The sequence below is a fragment of the Passer domesticus genome, chromosome 1, assembly GCF_036417665.1.
Source record: "Passer domesticus isolate bPasDom1 chromosome 1, bPasDom1.hap1, whole genome shotgun sequence".
Classification (NCBI taxonomy): domain Eukaryota; kingdom Metazoa; phylum Chordata; class Aves; order Passeriformes; family Passeridae; genus Passer; species Passer domesticus.
In genome coordinates, this window is record NC_087474.1 from 38,194,369 (window position 1) to 38,211,384 (window position 17,016).

Consider the following 17,016-nt stretch of genomic DNA (forward strand, 5'->3'; position numbering starts at 1 on the left):
ATTGATTGAAGTCTGGCAGGGGAGGGAGAAAACAGGAAAACATCTTGCTAAGATTTTCCTGTGTTAGATTAATCAGCTCCAGTTCATTCACTCATCTCTGAAAGGTCATGTTTTCTCATCATCAAAGTTGTCCAGTCTGAGACTCTCCCTTGCTTCCCTACAGCTTGGCTGAATAGATCCACTGGGCAAGGCAGATGCAGCACTGCATTTGTCCTGCGATGCTTTTTCAGAATCTCACTGTGATTTGAGTTGGGTTTGGAACAAGATGCATCTCTCTGATTAGTGTTACCCTAAAATTCTTCATTGCTTGTAGGAACTAGTCAGTTGATACCTCTGTCTCTGTTTCTCCACTGGCACAGACGGCATTTCATCCACCTTTCTCAGCCTGCTTTCCCATGTTGTCCAGACTGTTTTGACCATGGGTGCTCTGTATGGAAACTGGGCAGGGGGATATGGCCACTATCTCACTCTTAAAAATGGTGGGTTTTCCAAGCTGGTCCAGCTCCAACTCATCCCTCTGCTGTCGCCTTTGGTAATGAGTTTCAGCTGCAGTGTGGAAAGGTAATTTTCCTTGACTACTGCCAGTACTAGAGAGCCAGACTTGCATATTTCTGGGTGTTTACTTGAACTCTGTTTTCTAGTCTCCAGGCATCCAAGTTTCACTAAACTCTAGGCTTTAGAGGATTTTAGGGCATAGCTCTATATTAGCAGAGTTTCGTTGTTGCTGAACACAGGGGAAGGAGAGTGCAGCATAAAGTAGTAAGTAGAAGATATTACTTGCCAGATTTCAAGAGATCTGGTACAACATATTTGTTTGGATGTCAACTGTCAAAACTAAGAGCAAAAAAATATTACGGGGAGATAGTGAACGTGTGTTGATGAGTCATTCAGATAGATGCCTGAAAACTGTACCAGGAAGCATAATGCTCAAGACATCTGGTTTATTTTGGCATATTTATGTCCATGTTATACTCAGATAAAAATCTGAGTACTCAGATGAAAATCTGAGTATTTTAAAGTTGCTTTCTGCATTGTTTTCATATCTCACTTCATCCCTCCTCAGAAACTTCTTTACTGCAGATCGGGCATGTTTTAAAACTCCTCCCAGGTCAGACAAAGAGAATAGAAACATGCTGGGTGTTGAAGGTAAGCAGGGGCCATGCTGTGGCATGGCCAAAACCAGCTCTTTGCCAGCACCCACCCAGCCAGCCAGGCTCAGGCTGGGCTGCTGCACTGGCTCCGGGTCAGCTGGGGCGAGAGCAGGGAACAGCTGGCTGTGCACACAAACTGTGCAGAGCTCTGCTAGCGTGAGGGGAATTGCATCTCAGCCAGCTTGCAGGCATACATAAATATTTGTGGCATAGTTTGCATTATTATTTCAGCTGAGCTCTAAACATTCAGTTGCTGATAGCAGGAAAGAAACTAGTGCTGCTATAAATTTCAGATGGTGCAGAAGTGCAGGGATTTTTGTATCGGCTGACAATTAAATAAAGTCCCTGTGCTTCTTTTGATAAATAACTCTGCTGCCAAATATGTGCGGGAACTCTGCAAGCCTTTGTAGGGAGGGCTGGGAGGGGAAATGGAGGAGGACACAAAGCCTGCCTGTGCAGGGAATTTCCTTGGAGCACACACACACACACCTTCTATCTCCCGTGTAGGGTTGTGTTTGAGCTTGCCCTTTCCTCTTCATGTTTCCATCTCTGCCAAGCAGCTAAATGGAGAGGTTAATTTGAGAGACTGCTACAAGTAATTGCAGCATGGTAATTGCATAGCTGACATGAGTCTTTTCCTTGTCCTGCCTGCTGCAGGAATCTGCATGTCACTGCAGGGACATAGCTTGGTGGAGATTTTTTGTTTGTCTTTACCAGGAGGTCCATTACTTTGTTAGAGTAGCTGTTTTTTAATGTCTTTCTATTGTAGCTCTGTGAAAAAAACAAAAACAAAACAAAAAAAATACAAACACCAAAAAACAACCTATATGTGTCCTAGTAAAATTGTGACACTGTCCACGGAAGATGGTCCTCCCATTCCAGCCATCCGAAAACCCAGTGGATAAAAACAAAGACACAAATTATGATTATAAACCAAAATCGGTTGTACAATTGAGGGATAACAATTTGAAAAGTCTTCTGTGATACCATGCTTCCATGCAGGAGGGCAGCTACATAAATGCTTTGGAAAAGTGTCATTCTTTACGAAGAAATACTGCACTTAATTAATTCTTGCTCCTGGGAGGTCAACCTGGGGCACTCATTATTGTCTTAATTGGTGGTATAAATCCTGAGGCACTGGAGGGGAAGAGAGGAAAAAAAAACAATGAGCAGTTAGCAACATACAGCCTTTTGGATAAGTGCTAGCCAGTTGTACAACCATCCTAGTGACATTTTATGGTTTTATTGGGTTATAGGTCTGATCCTTCACAAATTAGGTTAAAGGGAATTGATTTGCATAAACAAAAATATAAAACAACAGCAAAATGCAATAATTCATTCCTGAGCTCTCCATTAAACTGTGTGAAATAACTCAGAAAAGCACTTCTTTGATCTCCTGTTATTTGTATTAAATTATATTCATTACTCTTCCCATCTGGAGTTTCATAGCAGGCCAAAAATCATCCTACAGACACGACTGGAAGGAAGTTAACTGTAACTTTTTAATTATATACATTCCATCTCCTTTTTTTTCTTAATTTGAAAAAAGCAGATGGAAGCACATACCAGCGCCTTCCTCTCCATTTAAATCACTGAAGTGGAGAAGCAGAAAATCTCAGCCCTTCTTTCCCCTCACATATTGTTTCAAGGTGATGACTGTTCTGTCTGGAGACTTTGACATGTTTGCTAAAAAGGTCAGGAGTTCAGTGAAAATCGAAATTGTGGAAAAATACGTGCGTAGTCCTAGAGATGCCGTGGTGCCCTCGCTGGAAGAATCTGGTTGTTGAAGATTTGCACTTGATGGAATACATCTCCCGTTTTTTGGTAGCTGCCTCTCTGCCAGCTGGCCAGCAGACATGTTTCAAACTCTCCAGAAAAAAAAAAAAGTAGTCAATATTTTGGTGGTTTATAGAGTGTTTTTTTACATTAAACCAAGGTTTGTGGAATCAGAATTTGTTTTGGCAAAGGACACAATAAAAAATGGTGGTTTTTTCCAGCCTCACCAGGGGCTAATGGCTAATTTGCATTACTAGCTCCATGAACAGTTTTCTTCAAGCTCTGTCATTAGAATTTTTTTTTTTTTTGTCCTGTGAAGCCCATAAGACCTTTTTCACCTTAGAAACTATTAGGATTTATCAAATGTGGCCTGCTCTGTCTTTGCTGGGGAATTTTTTTGTAGTTGCAGACAAGTATCCCCACTCTGGTATCTTAGAGAGAGCGACATGTTCCTCATCTGTTCATCCATGTTCTTTTCGCCCTTTTCTATTTTTAAGAAGTTAGAAAACCCTGAGATATTTCAAACTTTTCCATTTGTGTAACAACAATGAAAAGATAATAGACCTTTTTTTCCCATAGTGGATTGCTCTTATGTCTATAGGTCTGTATTTCCATATGCAAGATATGGGATGACAGCTGCTTATTTTTATTGAATTTTGAGTTCTGTCAATTAAAAAGAATGAAATTCACTGCCACACTGGTTTCAAGAGCACATTTAGGTTTCTTTGGCCATAGAATCTTAGGGCTGATCTTCATCTGCAGAATGAATGGCTAGACGAGCAGAAGTGTGGATGACAAGCTGGAAATACCAGCAATGACAGACAAAGCCAGAGCCCTTCCCAGGGCAGGCTGGTGCTGAGTTCCTCCACCACTGGCTGGCTGGCATTTCTAGGTGCTCTCCACCAGCTATTGAAATTTGTTTTTGCAAAGACCTTCCTGTTCTGCCTTGACATACATCATCAGCACAATTTCCTTACTTTCTGGCAGTGAGCCTTCCTTTACTTATTGTTGTAGCTGCTTCCATTTTGTGCCAGCAGTGGTTTCCAGCCACAATGTCAGACAATTAATTTGTTTATTCTGCAAGCCGTGACTTCCAAAGTGTGATAGACAGTGCAGACATCCTGGAAAAGTGCTGTGCAACTGGGAATAAGTTCATTTGAGCTTCCTTTTAGATAGCTGCTTTGGTAGCTTTCATTACTTGTGGGGTCTCCTGTTCTGGCTGCAGCCATTTTGCAGTGTGTTTTGTCTGTATGGTATCACTGAACAGCATGGGTTGTAGATCTTTTGTAAGCCTTTCTGTGCAACTCCAGTTGCAGGTTTGCCTGTTACCTAGGCCTCCCAGAGTAAATATTCCTGGTTAACAACTAAAAATTGCATGTCTTTGCCCCAGATTGACTGTTGAGCCTACCAGGATTTGGTGAGGCAGGAGTTTTTTGTTCCCTGACTGTGCCATTAGTTGTTAAAAACACTGCAAACTACATTTAGTTCATGCATGTACGTGGGCAATTCCCTGGTCACAGAACAAAGCAATTTTGTGCAGATCCCATCACTGAGAAATGCCTTAAATCTCTGTTGATGCTCCAGAGAGAGCAGGAATGGGAGCTTTGCCTTCTCTAAATATACTTTGCAGGGTTAGCAAGGATAGAGGGTAACTTAAATGATTAAAATAGAGAGATTGAAAAGAGGCTATGCATCACAAACAAATATGTGCACTTTTTACAAATTGCTTTTGTAAAAAGTGCACATATTTGCCCAGCCCCTATTTCAGAATAAATCTAAGTGCAGAGGTTTCAGGTGTGTGATGGGCTGGATTTTCTTTTCAGTTGTTACTGGTATTTATCTTTCCTCTCAGAGCTCAGTCAGAGTTTATAAATGACTGATAAACTGCACCATGGAAAAGTCCTTCCTACTCCTTTGTTTCTTTTACAATAAAGTAGCAATATGCTTCACTCAGAAGCTTATTTTGCAAATTTACCAAAGAATGGCCTCTAAATCTGCAGGAGTCATAGCTGGCTGCCTGTCTTTGGGGGTAATCAAAGCTGAACCAGATGAACCGAGCAGGCTGTTCAAACAGATTGAGCTTGCAATAGCCCTTCTCTGCTGATTACCCTGTCCCTGGCTTGCAGTGCAAGTTTTCAGCTTGTAAGCCCACTATGCCTGCAAATAAGACTTGGCATGCCCTGTGCTGGCAAAATATTTTTAAGACGTTGAGATCAAATGATCCATCTCTTCATGCATGTGCATAACTTGAGCTCTAAATCATCTGCTCTGCCAAAATCAACTGGACAGTGAAGGAGAGGGAGTTGTATAGATTCCCTGTCAAATATGTAAGGGTAGCAGTTCATGCTAACAAATCTATAAGACTTCATAAGTTTAAACACTTAACTTTGTCTTGAAGGCTCATCCTTAATGAGGTCCTTTGTATTCAGATAGCCAGTGGCATAACAGCATTCAAAATATTACTGACATAGTTAATATTCTCTGTGGGCACTCTGTTCTGTACTGAGCTCTCAAAGTTTGACTCATTCACAGGCAGAAGTAGTGGTGAATGGGATGAGGTGGTTTCTTCAGCGTTGTGTTGATTAAATAGATTATTTATTTCTATGCAATAGACCTAGGAAACCAGGTTTGTTTGCTGCTTGATATGTACGGTTTCACATATCACTCTCTGCTTTCAGTGCAGCAGGTAAGATATCAACACAATTAAAAGTGAAAAATAATCTGTCTGCTCTGCTACTGGTGGATGCTCAGGGAACACACGCTGATACAATAGGTTTCTGAATAATTTATACTCAGCATTTTTTCCTTGCACTCGGTAAATGAGGATGCCTAATGTGGCATGGTCAGAGTGATACTCTATCTGTCATCCATTAAGATAACAAGATTGGTGGGCCTGAGAGGAACGTGGCATGATACACAGAAAAGATGAGATTAAAAATTGAAGTGTTGGTCTAAAATGTTCTCTGTAAAGGATGCTGATAAAAGCAGCTCAGAAAAACAGAATTAATTCAAAAGTGTGATTTCCACAAAGCTTTGTCTTTTCTAAAATAAAAACACAAGATACATGTTCCTTTCAGAAGTTGTGGATAAAAGGAGTATCGGAATAAATCACTGCTCCTGATATGCCTTCAGTAGCTTCCTCTCCTTTAAATTCAAGTACTTTGTAGCTGCTATCAAAAACAATTATGTATGACAGTAATGCTTTATGTCTCACAGAATGGGATTTTTTTTATATCATAAGGCTTTTTAAATTACAAAGAAAAAATCATTTGTGATTGTTTTTGGCACTGGAGTGTCTCATCTCTCATCACAGGGTGTTAATTTCGATGGGATGCTAACATGTTTGCATAAAAAATGGCTCATGTGAATATTCAGCCAAACAGATTCATTTTGGGGTGACTGTATTATAGTTGCTTGTACATTATTTTCCACGAGCCAATAGGCACTAGAAGTTGATTAATTTATAAGTAGTGGTGATTTTCAGTCTCTGAAGTTTCTGACAACTTCTTAACATCAGGTCACATTTGAATTTTCTTGATTTTTGAAGAAACTGTTGCGGTTGTGAGATCAGATGGGAGTCATTCAACAGAATGCACTTGGAGAAAAACTTAGGCTTGCTTCCAACTTCAGTATTTTTAGTGAAAAGACCACGGTTATTATACCTGTGCTATTTGGAACCCAGCCTTGAAAGGGTTTAGTTGTGCTTTTCTGTTTAACGGAGCAGCAAACACCTGCTCTGCCATCTCCGTGTCCTGCACAGTTTTATTTCGCTGCAGAGCTGCAGTCGGGGTCCAAACCCCTGCAGAGGGAAAGACAGGACACTGTTTTTTCAGCCCAGATTCAGGAAGTATCTCTGAGCATGACCCTGCTTGCAGTGCCATCCATAACTTTTGTCTGCGCCACACCAGGCTTCTGGAGGCAGGTGAGGACACCCAGTGCCCAGCAAATGATGCTCCTCGCCCACCAGTGCCTGATCTCCTGTCCTGGCTTGGTTTGGGGTGTGTGTGCAAAGACAATTATAATCTTAGTGCCTGTCCAGAGGAAAATTTAGAAATCAAATCTTTTTAATGACGTATTGGTGAGCTTTTAAAATGAGTTTGTCGCAAATGTTACAAGGAATGGTATCCCAATGCTGACTTGGAGAAGAATACTTGTGAGTGGGCAGTACCACATTGTTGAGAATCACATCCTTAGTTTTGACCACATTACACCATTTTTTCACCTGAATATTTTGTGTAAACAAGTTTGTTTTTATTTATATTCCATTATTAAATCCAGGAAGAAAATCTGATAGAGGTGTTAAAAAGTAATTTGTTGAAGAGCAGTCAAAGCTTCCACAATTAGTATCCTCCTCTATATCTTTCACTCTGTGGAGGTCATTGCCTGGGGAGGTTAGGCTGATGAGGAAACTGTCTTCATTTCAACCTGGAGATCTGCTTTTTCCAAATTTGTTCTTCTTAAGCCTTTTTTATTAGTAATGAGTTCATGAATGCTTTATACTTGCTGTCTGCAGATGGATCACATTTTTCAGCTGTACTGTGTGGTCAAGTTTGTCTGGTAAGGACTTAGGCAGCCTCCTCTGCTTTCCTTCCTGATGGGCTGTAATTAAACCCTGGCTTATAAGGATGCACACCCTGCAGCTATATATCAGGACAACAGTAGGTGCCATTAGCTACTGGTTATATTTTGGTAGAGTACAGATGTATTTGGAGAAGACTGACTCTTCTTTTCCCAGTATTGGGTTACTTGTTCATTTGGGCCATTTTGTTTCTTGCCCCATCAGGCTGGTGGGAGGAGAGTAATGCCATTGGTGGCTGTTAAATCACCTGCAGCAGCACTGGATTCGGCTGGCGTGGCTGCCATAGAAGTTACAAGTTTTGGCTTGTCCCGCATCTTTCCAGCTAGAAAGTGATGACCAAATAAGCTGGAGAGAGAGAGCACAGCTCACATTTTCTGCCGTTGAATTAAACCAAAATAGATGCCATAGGTGCCTCACTGTTGTTGTTTGCCATATCAGCAATTACCCCACAGCCAGGCATCACAGGGAAATATCAAAGCAAGAAAGGAGTGAATATTGCCATAAATTTTCTTTTTGGCAAGTACGCAAATGTACATACACTTGCCATACTTGCCATTGCAACAATTGAAGCAGTGGTAGTGATCAGAAGTATAGAATATAAAATAGTAGTGTTTATTGATAACTTAAAAGGTTTTAATAATCCAAACAAATAGCTTTAAATTCTTCTTCTGGGTCCAGTAGCTTAAGGAAAAGATGTGGAAAGTTTTTATTTACCACTTCGATGGTAATAATAAATATCTCTTAAATCAGAGGAGCTAACCTCAGGATGAGGCTTGCCTGTGCAAGAGCTGCAGGAAACTTTTGCCAGAGGTTATGTGATTAAGGAGGCCTTTTTCGGTTCTGAGTGAGTCTGAGGTATTTTCATAACATTAACATCTATAGCATGTTGATTGTGCAAGGAATTTATGACCAGCCCTTACTGCCTGCCCTACCACTCCCTGATCATATAGCCAGAAAGTCTCTCAGTCAGCTCTGAACGATGGGAGTTTTGTCTTTTGAACTGCACACGTATCTCAGTGAGCACTTTAAGGAGAGCCAATTTATAGCTTACCATGATTGCATCTTTAGACAAATGCATTGTGGGCACAGAGCTATCATTTGCGGCATCAAGTTTACAGCTTCCCTGTAGGGTGTAAACATGTGGTTGGTTGAAGAGTTTTAACCTCTCAAGCCCTCCAACAAATATTAAAATGTTAACTATTCTTCCATAATGTTGTGATGTTGACTGAAATTTGACCTTGATGCTTGCTGAAACCATTTTCAAAATCTGAGTGAGAAGGTTAAATAGTGCTGTCAAATTTCCAAATGTCCGTTGCAGAAATACTTTTGCTGAATATCTGTGGGTTGAGCTCTAAAATGCTTAAAGTAATCCTCTTTTTTTTTTCCTTCATTATTACATGATATTATCTAAAGCTTGGGGTTTAGTGAAATTAACTTGGGTTTTGCCTTTTTCTGTGCCACCTAACCTTACCATTTATGGCTACTTTTCTCTTTTTTACTTGTTGGTGTTCCTTAAGTACAAACCAGACTTGGTTTGAAAATTAACTTGGGTTTTGCCTTTTTCTGTGCCACCTAACCTTACCATTTATGGCTACTTTTCTCTTTTTTACTTGTTGGTGTTCCTTAAGTACAAACCAGACCTCTAGGTTTCTTTAATTTCTGTTCAAGATCATTGTAATTACTTGATTATTTTCACAGCTGTATCTGGGTAAGAAAAAAAGTGCTGTAATTGGCAACTTTTACAAGTTCACAACTCAATAACCTGATACTGGAGCTCTTCCACCTGCAGAAGCCTCATTAATTGCTGTAGGAGTTTCAGCAGTTAAGGGACCTGGGCTGCAGATTATTTCTCTTTTGAGGTACAGCCTTCAAACTAGAGAGTCTCTGCAGTAACAAAAATAGATGGAACCTTCAGGCTGAGTGAGTCTGTTTGTTATTGGATGAGTGTCTGACTTCCAAGTGGATCTGTTAGGAAGGCTGTTGTTTACCCAACTCATTACTTACATTCATAAGCTCAAACAATTTTTAGTTGAGCTTTTTTGTAAAATCTAGGACTTCATTTCCTGAATGCTCTTACTAGTTCTAGCTTTGTTTATTTTGGCCTTAGGTTGCATTAGATAATTAGTTTTTATTTAGGGGATGAGTCTTATGTTGCAACAAACAGTACTAAATTATAGTAAGACTGAGTCTTTAAAGATGCCATATTCCAGCCATAACTTTGAATTAGTTTTGTTACTTTAAAGCAACATTTGTGCCTGTCTCTATGGTCTATGGAAAGCTCAGAAGCTTACTTGATTTCTTTTTTTCTTGATTCCAGGGCTTTTTCCGCAGGAGTATCCAGAAGAACATGGTTTACACATGTCACAGAGATAAAAACTGTGTTATCAATAAAGTTACCAGAAATCGCTGCCAGTACTGCAGACTACAGAAGTGCTTTGAAGTGGGAATGTCCAAAGAATGTAAGTTGTCTCAGAAACAATTTATTGTTTGTCACATCCTACGTATATGTGGCAGTCCTAAGGGAAAAAATTATTATGTATTTATGTGATTGAAGCCAGTATCTGCATTCATATGGAGGGAAAGGAGTATGAATTTGGTACACAGCTTTAGACCTGTATTTACAGAATTCTGAGTCCTTAACACTGCAGCCTAAAAGCTATGTGTTCTTACTGTCTGGACCCTATCTGAAAGGTGAAATGACCTGGCAAATACTTTTCTCTAAATCTGCAAAGCCAGTAAACCTGACTATGCAAAGCACACCAAAATCCCAAAGGATTTTCCTCTTCCCTCTTTTCTAGACATCCCTGGTTTGCCCTTTAAATTAACATTTTAAAATATTTATGTAGAAATATGTGATATTCTCTTTTTCTACTTTATTGATATCCCCATCAAGACTGAAAATATAGCTAAAAAAGCCTTTTTCATATCCCATGGGGTAATGCTTCTGAAACTTTCTCATTTTTGATTGGATTGATTTCAGTAGCAAAAAAGTCTCTGGTGTAGTGATCTGTTTGATTGTTAAGAGTTTTTACCTCTATCAGCGATGTTCCTGGTGTCAGTAGGTCAATACCAGTAATAACCACTACAGAAATTTGCAGTGTGTGCATAAGAGAGAAGGGAAAATTGCCCAACCATTTCTTAACTTTTACTCACCCACAAGATTTTCTTGGAGAGAGTTTAAGATCACAGGAAAAGAAAAATTGACAATGATGAGGCATTTATGTCTGAACTGTGATTTAAACCGGTTCTCATCTTTAGCATTTTACATCTCTGAATTGTGTGGGGCATCCCAGTAGTTCCCTTCTCCTTTGGTCAGGAGCTAGAAGTCCTAAAGTTACATTTGTCCCCCCCTCACTGTATGCCATTTCTCTCTCCCACCCTCTCTTTCCTCTCAGAGAAAGAGTGTTGAGAAGTGGAGAAAGAACCAGATGCCTCCTTTGGACCATTGTGATGTGTTTCCAGCTCCTTTTCATGGAAATGTGAAGTTCTGGTTAATGGAAAGTTTCAAGCTACTGAGGCAGGAGGTCTTAGGATTTCCATTAATTCACTGTCTGTGCTGGGTTTTATAGTTTACTTGTGTGCCTGAAGTGCACTTATCTCTACTTGGGTATAGATCTGTTGGAGTGGACACTATGATGGGAGGAAAGTAGTAGGTAGGCTAAATGCAAAGATGTAAGATTGAATGAGGAGGATTTTATTGATAGATATTTCACTGCATATTAAGAGCACAAGAAGCTTTTTTTTTTTTTCCCCATAAAAACAATGTGATGTAGTTTGGAAGAGAAGAAAAAGCACTTTTCTTACTTGAGGGCTTGTTGGTCTTGAGTTCCTAAGGACTTTATTGCTGACGTGTAATTGTAATCTTATTAAATGCTGTAACGTCACATCAGAGTAGGTTTTGGAAGTATCAGCAGTATTTCTAACATGTTAACCAAAGTTACTTTGGATGAACTAGAAAGACTTACTGCCTTTTAGGTGATGGATTGCTTTTCTCCCATAGGGTAGCTGGAGCTTTGCCAGCAGGAATTAAAGTTTTGCTCTGCCTGTTTCTTGGGGTGAACTAAGTGAAATTGCCCTTTGGCAGTTGCCTTTATCTCAAAATTCTACAGGCTCGGAAAGGGGGATAACAGGTTGGAGGGGGAACAGAGGATCCTGGAGAGAAGTGAGGGATGTCCTCTGTCTGCATTTCTGTAGAAGGCATTTGCAAGGGAACAGAGAAATTATTTTAAATGTCATCAGTTTGAATGCAGTGTGTCTTGTCTTCTGGGTTTAAGAATTAAGTCTGAAGTGAATCTGTGTTATCCCTTCATAAACAGGAGCTTTTCATCTCTTAAGAGATTTAAGAAACTATTTTCTTATCTGACCTTCTTTCATACATATCTCTAGGTTTTAACTCTGTTTCTTTAGAAGTTTATGTAAACAAAGACACATCTGTCATTCAGCTTTTTCTTACCAGATAGAGGTTTTTCTTTTTCCCCCAGTGCATTATTCACTTTTTTTTTTGTCTTCTTACAGTTCTGTTATCTTGTAATGTGAAAGCCATGAACAAAGGACAGAAAAAAAGTATCAGAGAAATCTCACAGGGAAACAAGCCTACAATGCTCAAACCAGTCCCAGTTGGGGAAAGTAATCATGATGGCACCTGCAAATAGGAACCCCAAGGTCCGTTCCCAGGAGCTAAGGAGGAGTAGATACTGGTTTTCAGTATACAGAGTAATCTGTGCTTAAAAGCTACAGTCCGGTGTTTATTTGTTCTGTCTTTAAAGGGCATGCAAAAGTCCCTGCATATGCAGCTCCCTTTGAGCTTAATGAATGTTCCTCACAAACATCAGAGGAGAGATGGGAACTGGGTGCATAGCCAGTGTGATAAGTAGAGGTTTAAGAATGGAGGTACAGTGTTTGAAAGAGAAGAGATACTGTGCATTTCTTGTATGCTTTTATCTGGCTTCAGAGAATGAAGTGAGATGATAAAGGAATGCACCAAATTTGCATTTCTTTATAGGTTGTTTTGTTCGTGTAGGGGGAATAAAAACCTATCTTCGACCCCATTTTACTCCCCAGATCTGATCAAGAGAGGTCAATAACTACACTACCTGCAGGGCAGGAGTGGAGCTATTTGCTTTGTGATATTATCTGCAAGACCTGCTGAAACGGGATCCCACTAGTGTAGGGACCGTCTTTCATTGTGTAGTCCCTGCTGCAAAAAGTTTGCTCCAGATAGGCAAGACAAAGAGTGTGAGGGGAAACGACTTAGTGATGACTGCCTTATCATCCTACAACAGGACAAAACACAGCTTGAAATAAAACCCTGCTGTCTTTAATCAGATACCCTTCCTTCAGAAACTCCAGAGCTTTGTCCACGAAACCTGAGCTTCAGCTCCCGGTTCAGGGCCTGGAGCCAGTCCCTGCAGCAGCACCACATCAGGTTTGGTCACTGCTATATGGCTGTCCTGTCTCAGCTCCTGTAGGAGTGCTTAGGGCAGTGTAGGTGCAGCTGAGCCTCTGGACCCCGCTCCAAACCACTTCTATCTCGTAGCCTCCCAGTCTGTTTGGTGTTTTTAATCACCACATAGAGACAAACGGTGATCATGCAAGATTCTTTTTTTGCTGCTGCTGAAGTGAGAAGGCTACTAAAGCTGACAGTGGCTCATTATGTGATGGAGAGCCTTAGGAAACTAACCTTTGCCCTTCTATTATGTGATCTCTTCGCTGCTGTTGAAGGCCCATCCTCGGTGTGACCCCAGGTGCCCGCCAGCAGCTCGCTGTTGGCTGGATGAGGGCCCTGGGTGCTCGGGAGCTGCCGAGGGGTCACGCGTACGGCGCTGCCTCCTGCAATTAAGGGAGCTCACAGGAAACTGGGCAAAACTCTCCGACAAGAATGGACTCTTTCAAGCAGGATGCTGCAACAGTCACTTTGTAAGGTGAAGCCTGCTCATAAAGAGAACCAAAACTGGATATTTTGTAGGGTATAAGGGGGAAGAAAATGGAGCTCCCTTCTGCCACAACTGCCCAGCTTAGCCCAGCAGCTCTTCAACTTCCACCCTTTTTCATAAACTGTGTAGGCTGCAGGGACTGTCGCTGTCCTTGATGATCTTTGGGATCCCCTCAGACACAACCCAGCCCACGTACTACTAGGGTGTGATGCAGAGAAGCCCTCTTTATACTGGCATAAATCTTGTCTGCAGTGATCTCTAATAGAGCGAAATTATATTTATAAAGGAACAGAATTGTTCCAGATTACTTCAGTGCACTAAAGCAATGTTCAGATTTGCAAATCTGCTTACAATTAGCCTCTCTGGAGGGAGGGAAGGAGGAAGGGAGGGAATGCAGGGAAATTATCATGAAGAGAAGAGAATCTGGTTTCTGTGCTCTGTATTTGTTGGGGATTTTTTTAACTTGCCCAGAAATGTCTGTTACTCTTTGTCACAGACTTGAGTCTTATAATATTTAAATGTTCATGCTTCTTGGAACATGTGATTACATTCTGCTACTGAACAATAGAGTGAATGGATTTACTTATTTTCATTCTAGTTGAAATTGGCAAGCAGGAAACATCAACTTGAGGAACTGTCATGTTTGTATTTTTTATTTCTCTTTAATTTTTTAAGTTTCCTTAATGAAGCATGATTCCATCCGCAGTGAGTGGCTAAGTGCAGGGCTAGTCTGCATAGTGGTGTTTGAGAAGTTCATGCAGATTTCACTGATGTCATTTAAAAGTGAACTAATTAGAATGCATCCAGTCTTTATTTAGATGTTAGTCAGAACTGAACTGGAGTTGTTTTATTCTTTTTAGCCAGCAGGAAGCACTGGATTTAGGAATTGTTTCTGCTTTGCTACAGGCTAGATTTTTAACTGGATGCCTAAATACCACAGAGTGGCTGGGGGCCTTTTCAAAAATTCCAGACTAGTTGCCTTGCCTGTTAACTTGGTTTCTCGAGAGGCAGGAGCTAAATATCAGAGTAGAAATCACAAACCCCTGAGTTCTGTTCTGGGACTAATTCCTCTCTCTAAACCCTACAAGCTGATTATTCTGTCTTTCCTTTCTTGAGAGGTGAAAATTATGTCTTTTCACAGGGGCTGGGAGACCTTATTTTGTAAGTGCTTTGAAAGTAGAAAGATGTAAACTGTGAAAATACCAATTAAATTAAGAATTGGAGAATATAGTTAGTGGGGAACCTATGTCTAAGCCATAGAGATCACGTATTTTTAATTTTGCTTTTTAAGGACAGATTGTTTTGGAGATTTTTTTCAGTTCCTAAGCAGATAGGAAATCTTGTCAATTTTTTTGTTCAGGCTGAAAAATTGGGAACTTTTCAAAGTTAATGCCAAACTCTCAATATCACTGATGGGGAGATTGTTTTAAGATGACAGCAAAGCTAAAGGGGAAGGGTCTTCCCTGCAATAAAAGTCACAGTGCTCTAGTGTCAGCCTGTGTTTTGCCAGTGATAATGCACACTTTGTTATGCTGCATGGCTGAAAATTATCTACATACAATTAAAATTCTCTTGTAGAGAACTGGGTTCTACTTGTTGTGCATTGTTTCCCATGGTTAAACAAACATCTCTTGCTTTTCACATTGATTTTTTTTCCTCAAAGAAGCAGATCTGCTTTTCCTTTCTCCTTTTGGGGTCTGCCTCTTCTGTGTTTTAGCCTTTACCCCTGATTTTGCATAGCTTTCACTTGCCAGCTTTAATGTTTAAAGGAGCAACTTAGATTGAATGTTATTATCCATAATTTACTCTATGTTCTGTGAAGATGGTTATGTAATAGCAGTAATTGCATCAACTCACCTAATGAGCTTTCCCTCCAGTGCCATGTACAGCAGATTAATAGCCCATGAATTCATTTGCAGCTCGTTGTGTTTCAGAAAAGTATTTCAGGCAGCAATTAATAAACTGCTAAAGAAAATAACATAAAAAATGATTTTTTTTATTATGTTAACTCTCCAGCTGAACAATTTATTGGCACCTTTCATGATGCAGCTAAGTAAATTCTCTCCTAATTCCTCGAGCAGAGTGTGATTAGTGAACCTTGCTCAGCTCAAGACTGTCTGGTAATTAGTCTGATCTTTATATCCTAAAATGTTAGGGAAAAGTAAGAATAGCATCCTAATGTTCTCTTTTTCTTCTGTTCCTTGCCTTTCAGGCATTATGCAAATAGCTATAACTTTAAACTGCAGCATGCTAGTGCTGCAAATTTTTTTTCCCCCCCTTCTTTGCATAGAAACCCCATAATTGTGTAAGCTAAGAATTGAAGACCTCAGCCAATAAACAACCCCTGGCACTGTTTCTGCGCTGCTTGTTGTGGGCTACAGTGTCCCATACCTCCCAAGTGGTGGGACAGAGCCTGAAGCAGGGACCCGAGAAAGGTCACGGGGTGCTGCTGCCCTGAGGAAGGTAAACCAGGGGTCAAATGCCACTGGAGAAGGAGATGCCAGGAAAAAGGCATGGACAGGGAAGAGAGAACAGGGAAAGTCCTGTGTTTTGCAGTGTAAAAGGGGATGAGTTGATTGAACCCAACAGGAGAAGAACAGCAGTGAAATGCCAGAGCTGCAATGCACCTTTGCCAGGAAAGTTACTGGGAAGAGGGGGAGAAAATGCTGCATGTGGCCAAACTTGCCAGGCTGTTCTAGAATGACTATTTCCATGCTTTTTCTGTGGTTGGTGCTAGTGTTTGGGGATTTTTTAAAATTGAATATCAAGTTTTTCATGTTTTACATAATTTCTTTTTCAAAAGAAACAGTTATCTTCCTGCCATTACCATCCCTACTCTCCTAGCCCAAAAGAAGCGCTTGGCTTGTCTTCAAAAGTAGTAAAATATATATTTTAAAATATTTTCCCTCATTTTGGGCTCTTGAGGACTGAGTAAGCATAAAGGGAATTCCTTCAATAAGCTCATACAGAGATTGATTACATGTCCTCAGCTGGAAGTTACATTAAGACTTATTCACTAAGGTATAGCTACCGTTGTGAACTTTTCAACGCTCTCTGCTGTCTCTATGACAACACAGATCCTGGCAGAAGTTACCAGGGCTTGTGTGCTCTCTGCAGCCTTTGTCTGCATCCATCAATCCTAGTCCTCAACGACTGTAAATGTGTGCCTTTCTTACGTTTTTGCTTAACAAGGTGTTTTATTAAATTTGTGACACTTCTAAAGTTATTACACTAATCATTTGTACTGCTGTACGCAACCATGCTCTAAAAGAGATGTGCTTTAGGAAAGGACTTTCTGAAAGGCTCTCAATCTTGTCCTGTGGAAGATATTCAGCTGAGTGGCACAGAGTCCTTGTACAAGTAACTTCTTTCACTACAGGTGAAACTTAACATAACCAGAGCCTGGGAAAAGCACAGTGCACACACAGTCTAATTTCTGCTTAGACCTGCAGCGCTCTCCAGAGAAGTGCTCGCTATTGTTTAGTGCTCTGGCAAAGTCCACAGACCTTGCTGAACCCATCCTTACTTTAAAGGAGCCCATGGTGTGTCTGTTGGTGCTTGCAGCTCAGGTTTCTGT

General features: G+C 40.5%; 1 protein-coding gene across 14 annotated transcripts in view; it reads left to right on the plus strand.

Annotated features, from left to right (window-relative positions):
* RARB (retinoic acid receptor beta) overlaps window positions 1-17,016 on the plus strand; it is a 320,192-nt gene that overhangs the window by 264,740 nt on the left and 38,436 nt on the right. For 11 of the 14 annotated variants that reach the window (XM_064414722.1, XM_064414759.1, XM_064414765.1 and 8 more), the window contains one exon: window positions 9,824-9,965. In XM_064414722.1, the coding sequence (XP_064270792.1) occupies window positions 9,824-9,965 (142 nt within the window). Of the gene's footprint in view, window positions 1-9,246; window positions 9,427-9,452; window positions 9,683-9,823; window positions 9,966-17,016 lie in introns of those variants that run through there. The other 3 variants (XM_064414803.1, XM_064414801.1, XM_064414805.1) reach the window with 3 other exon arrangements.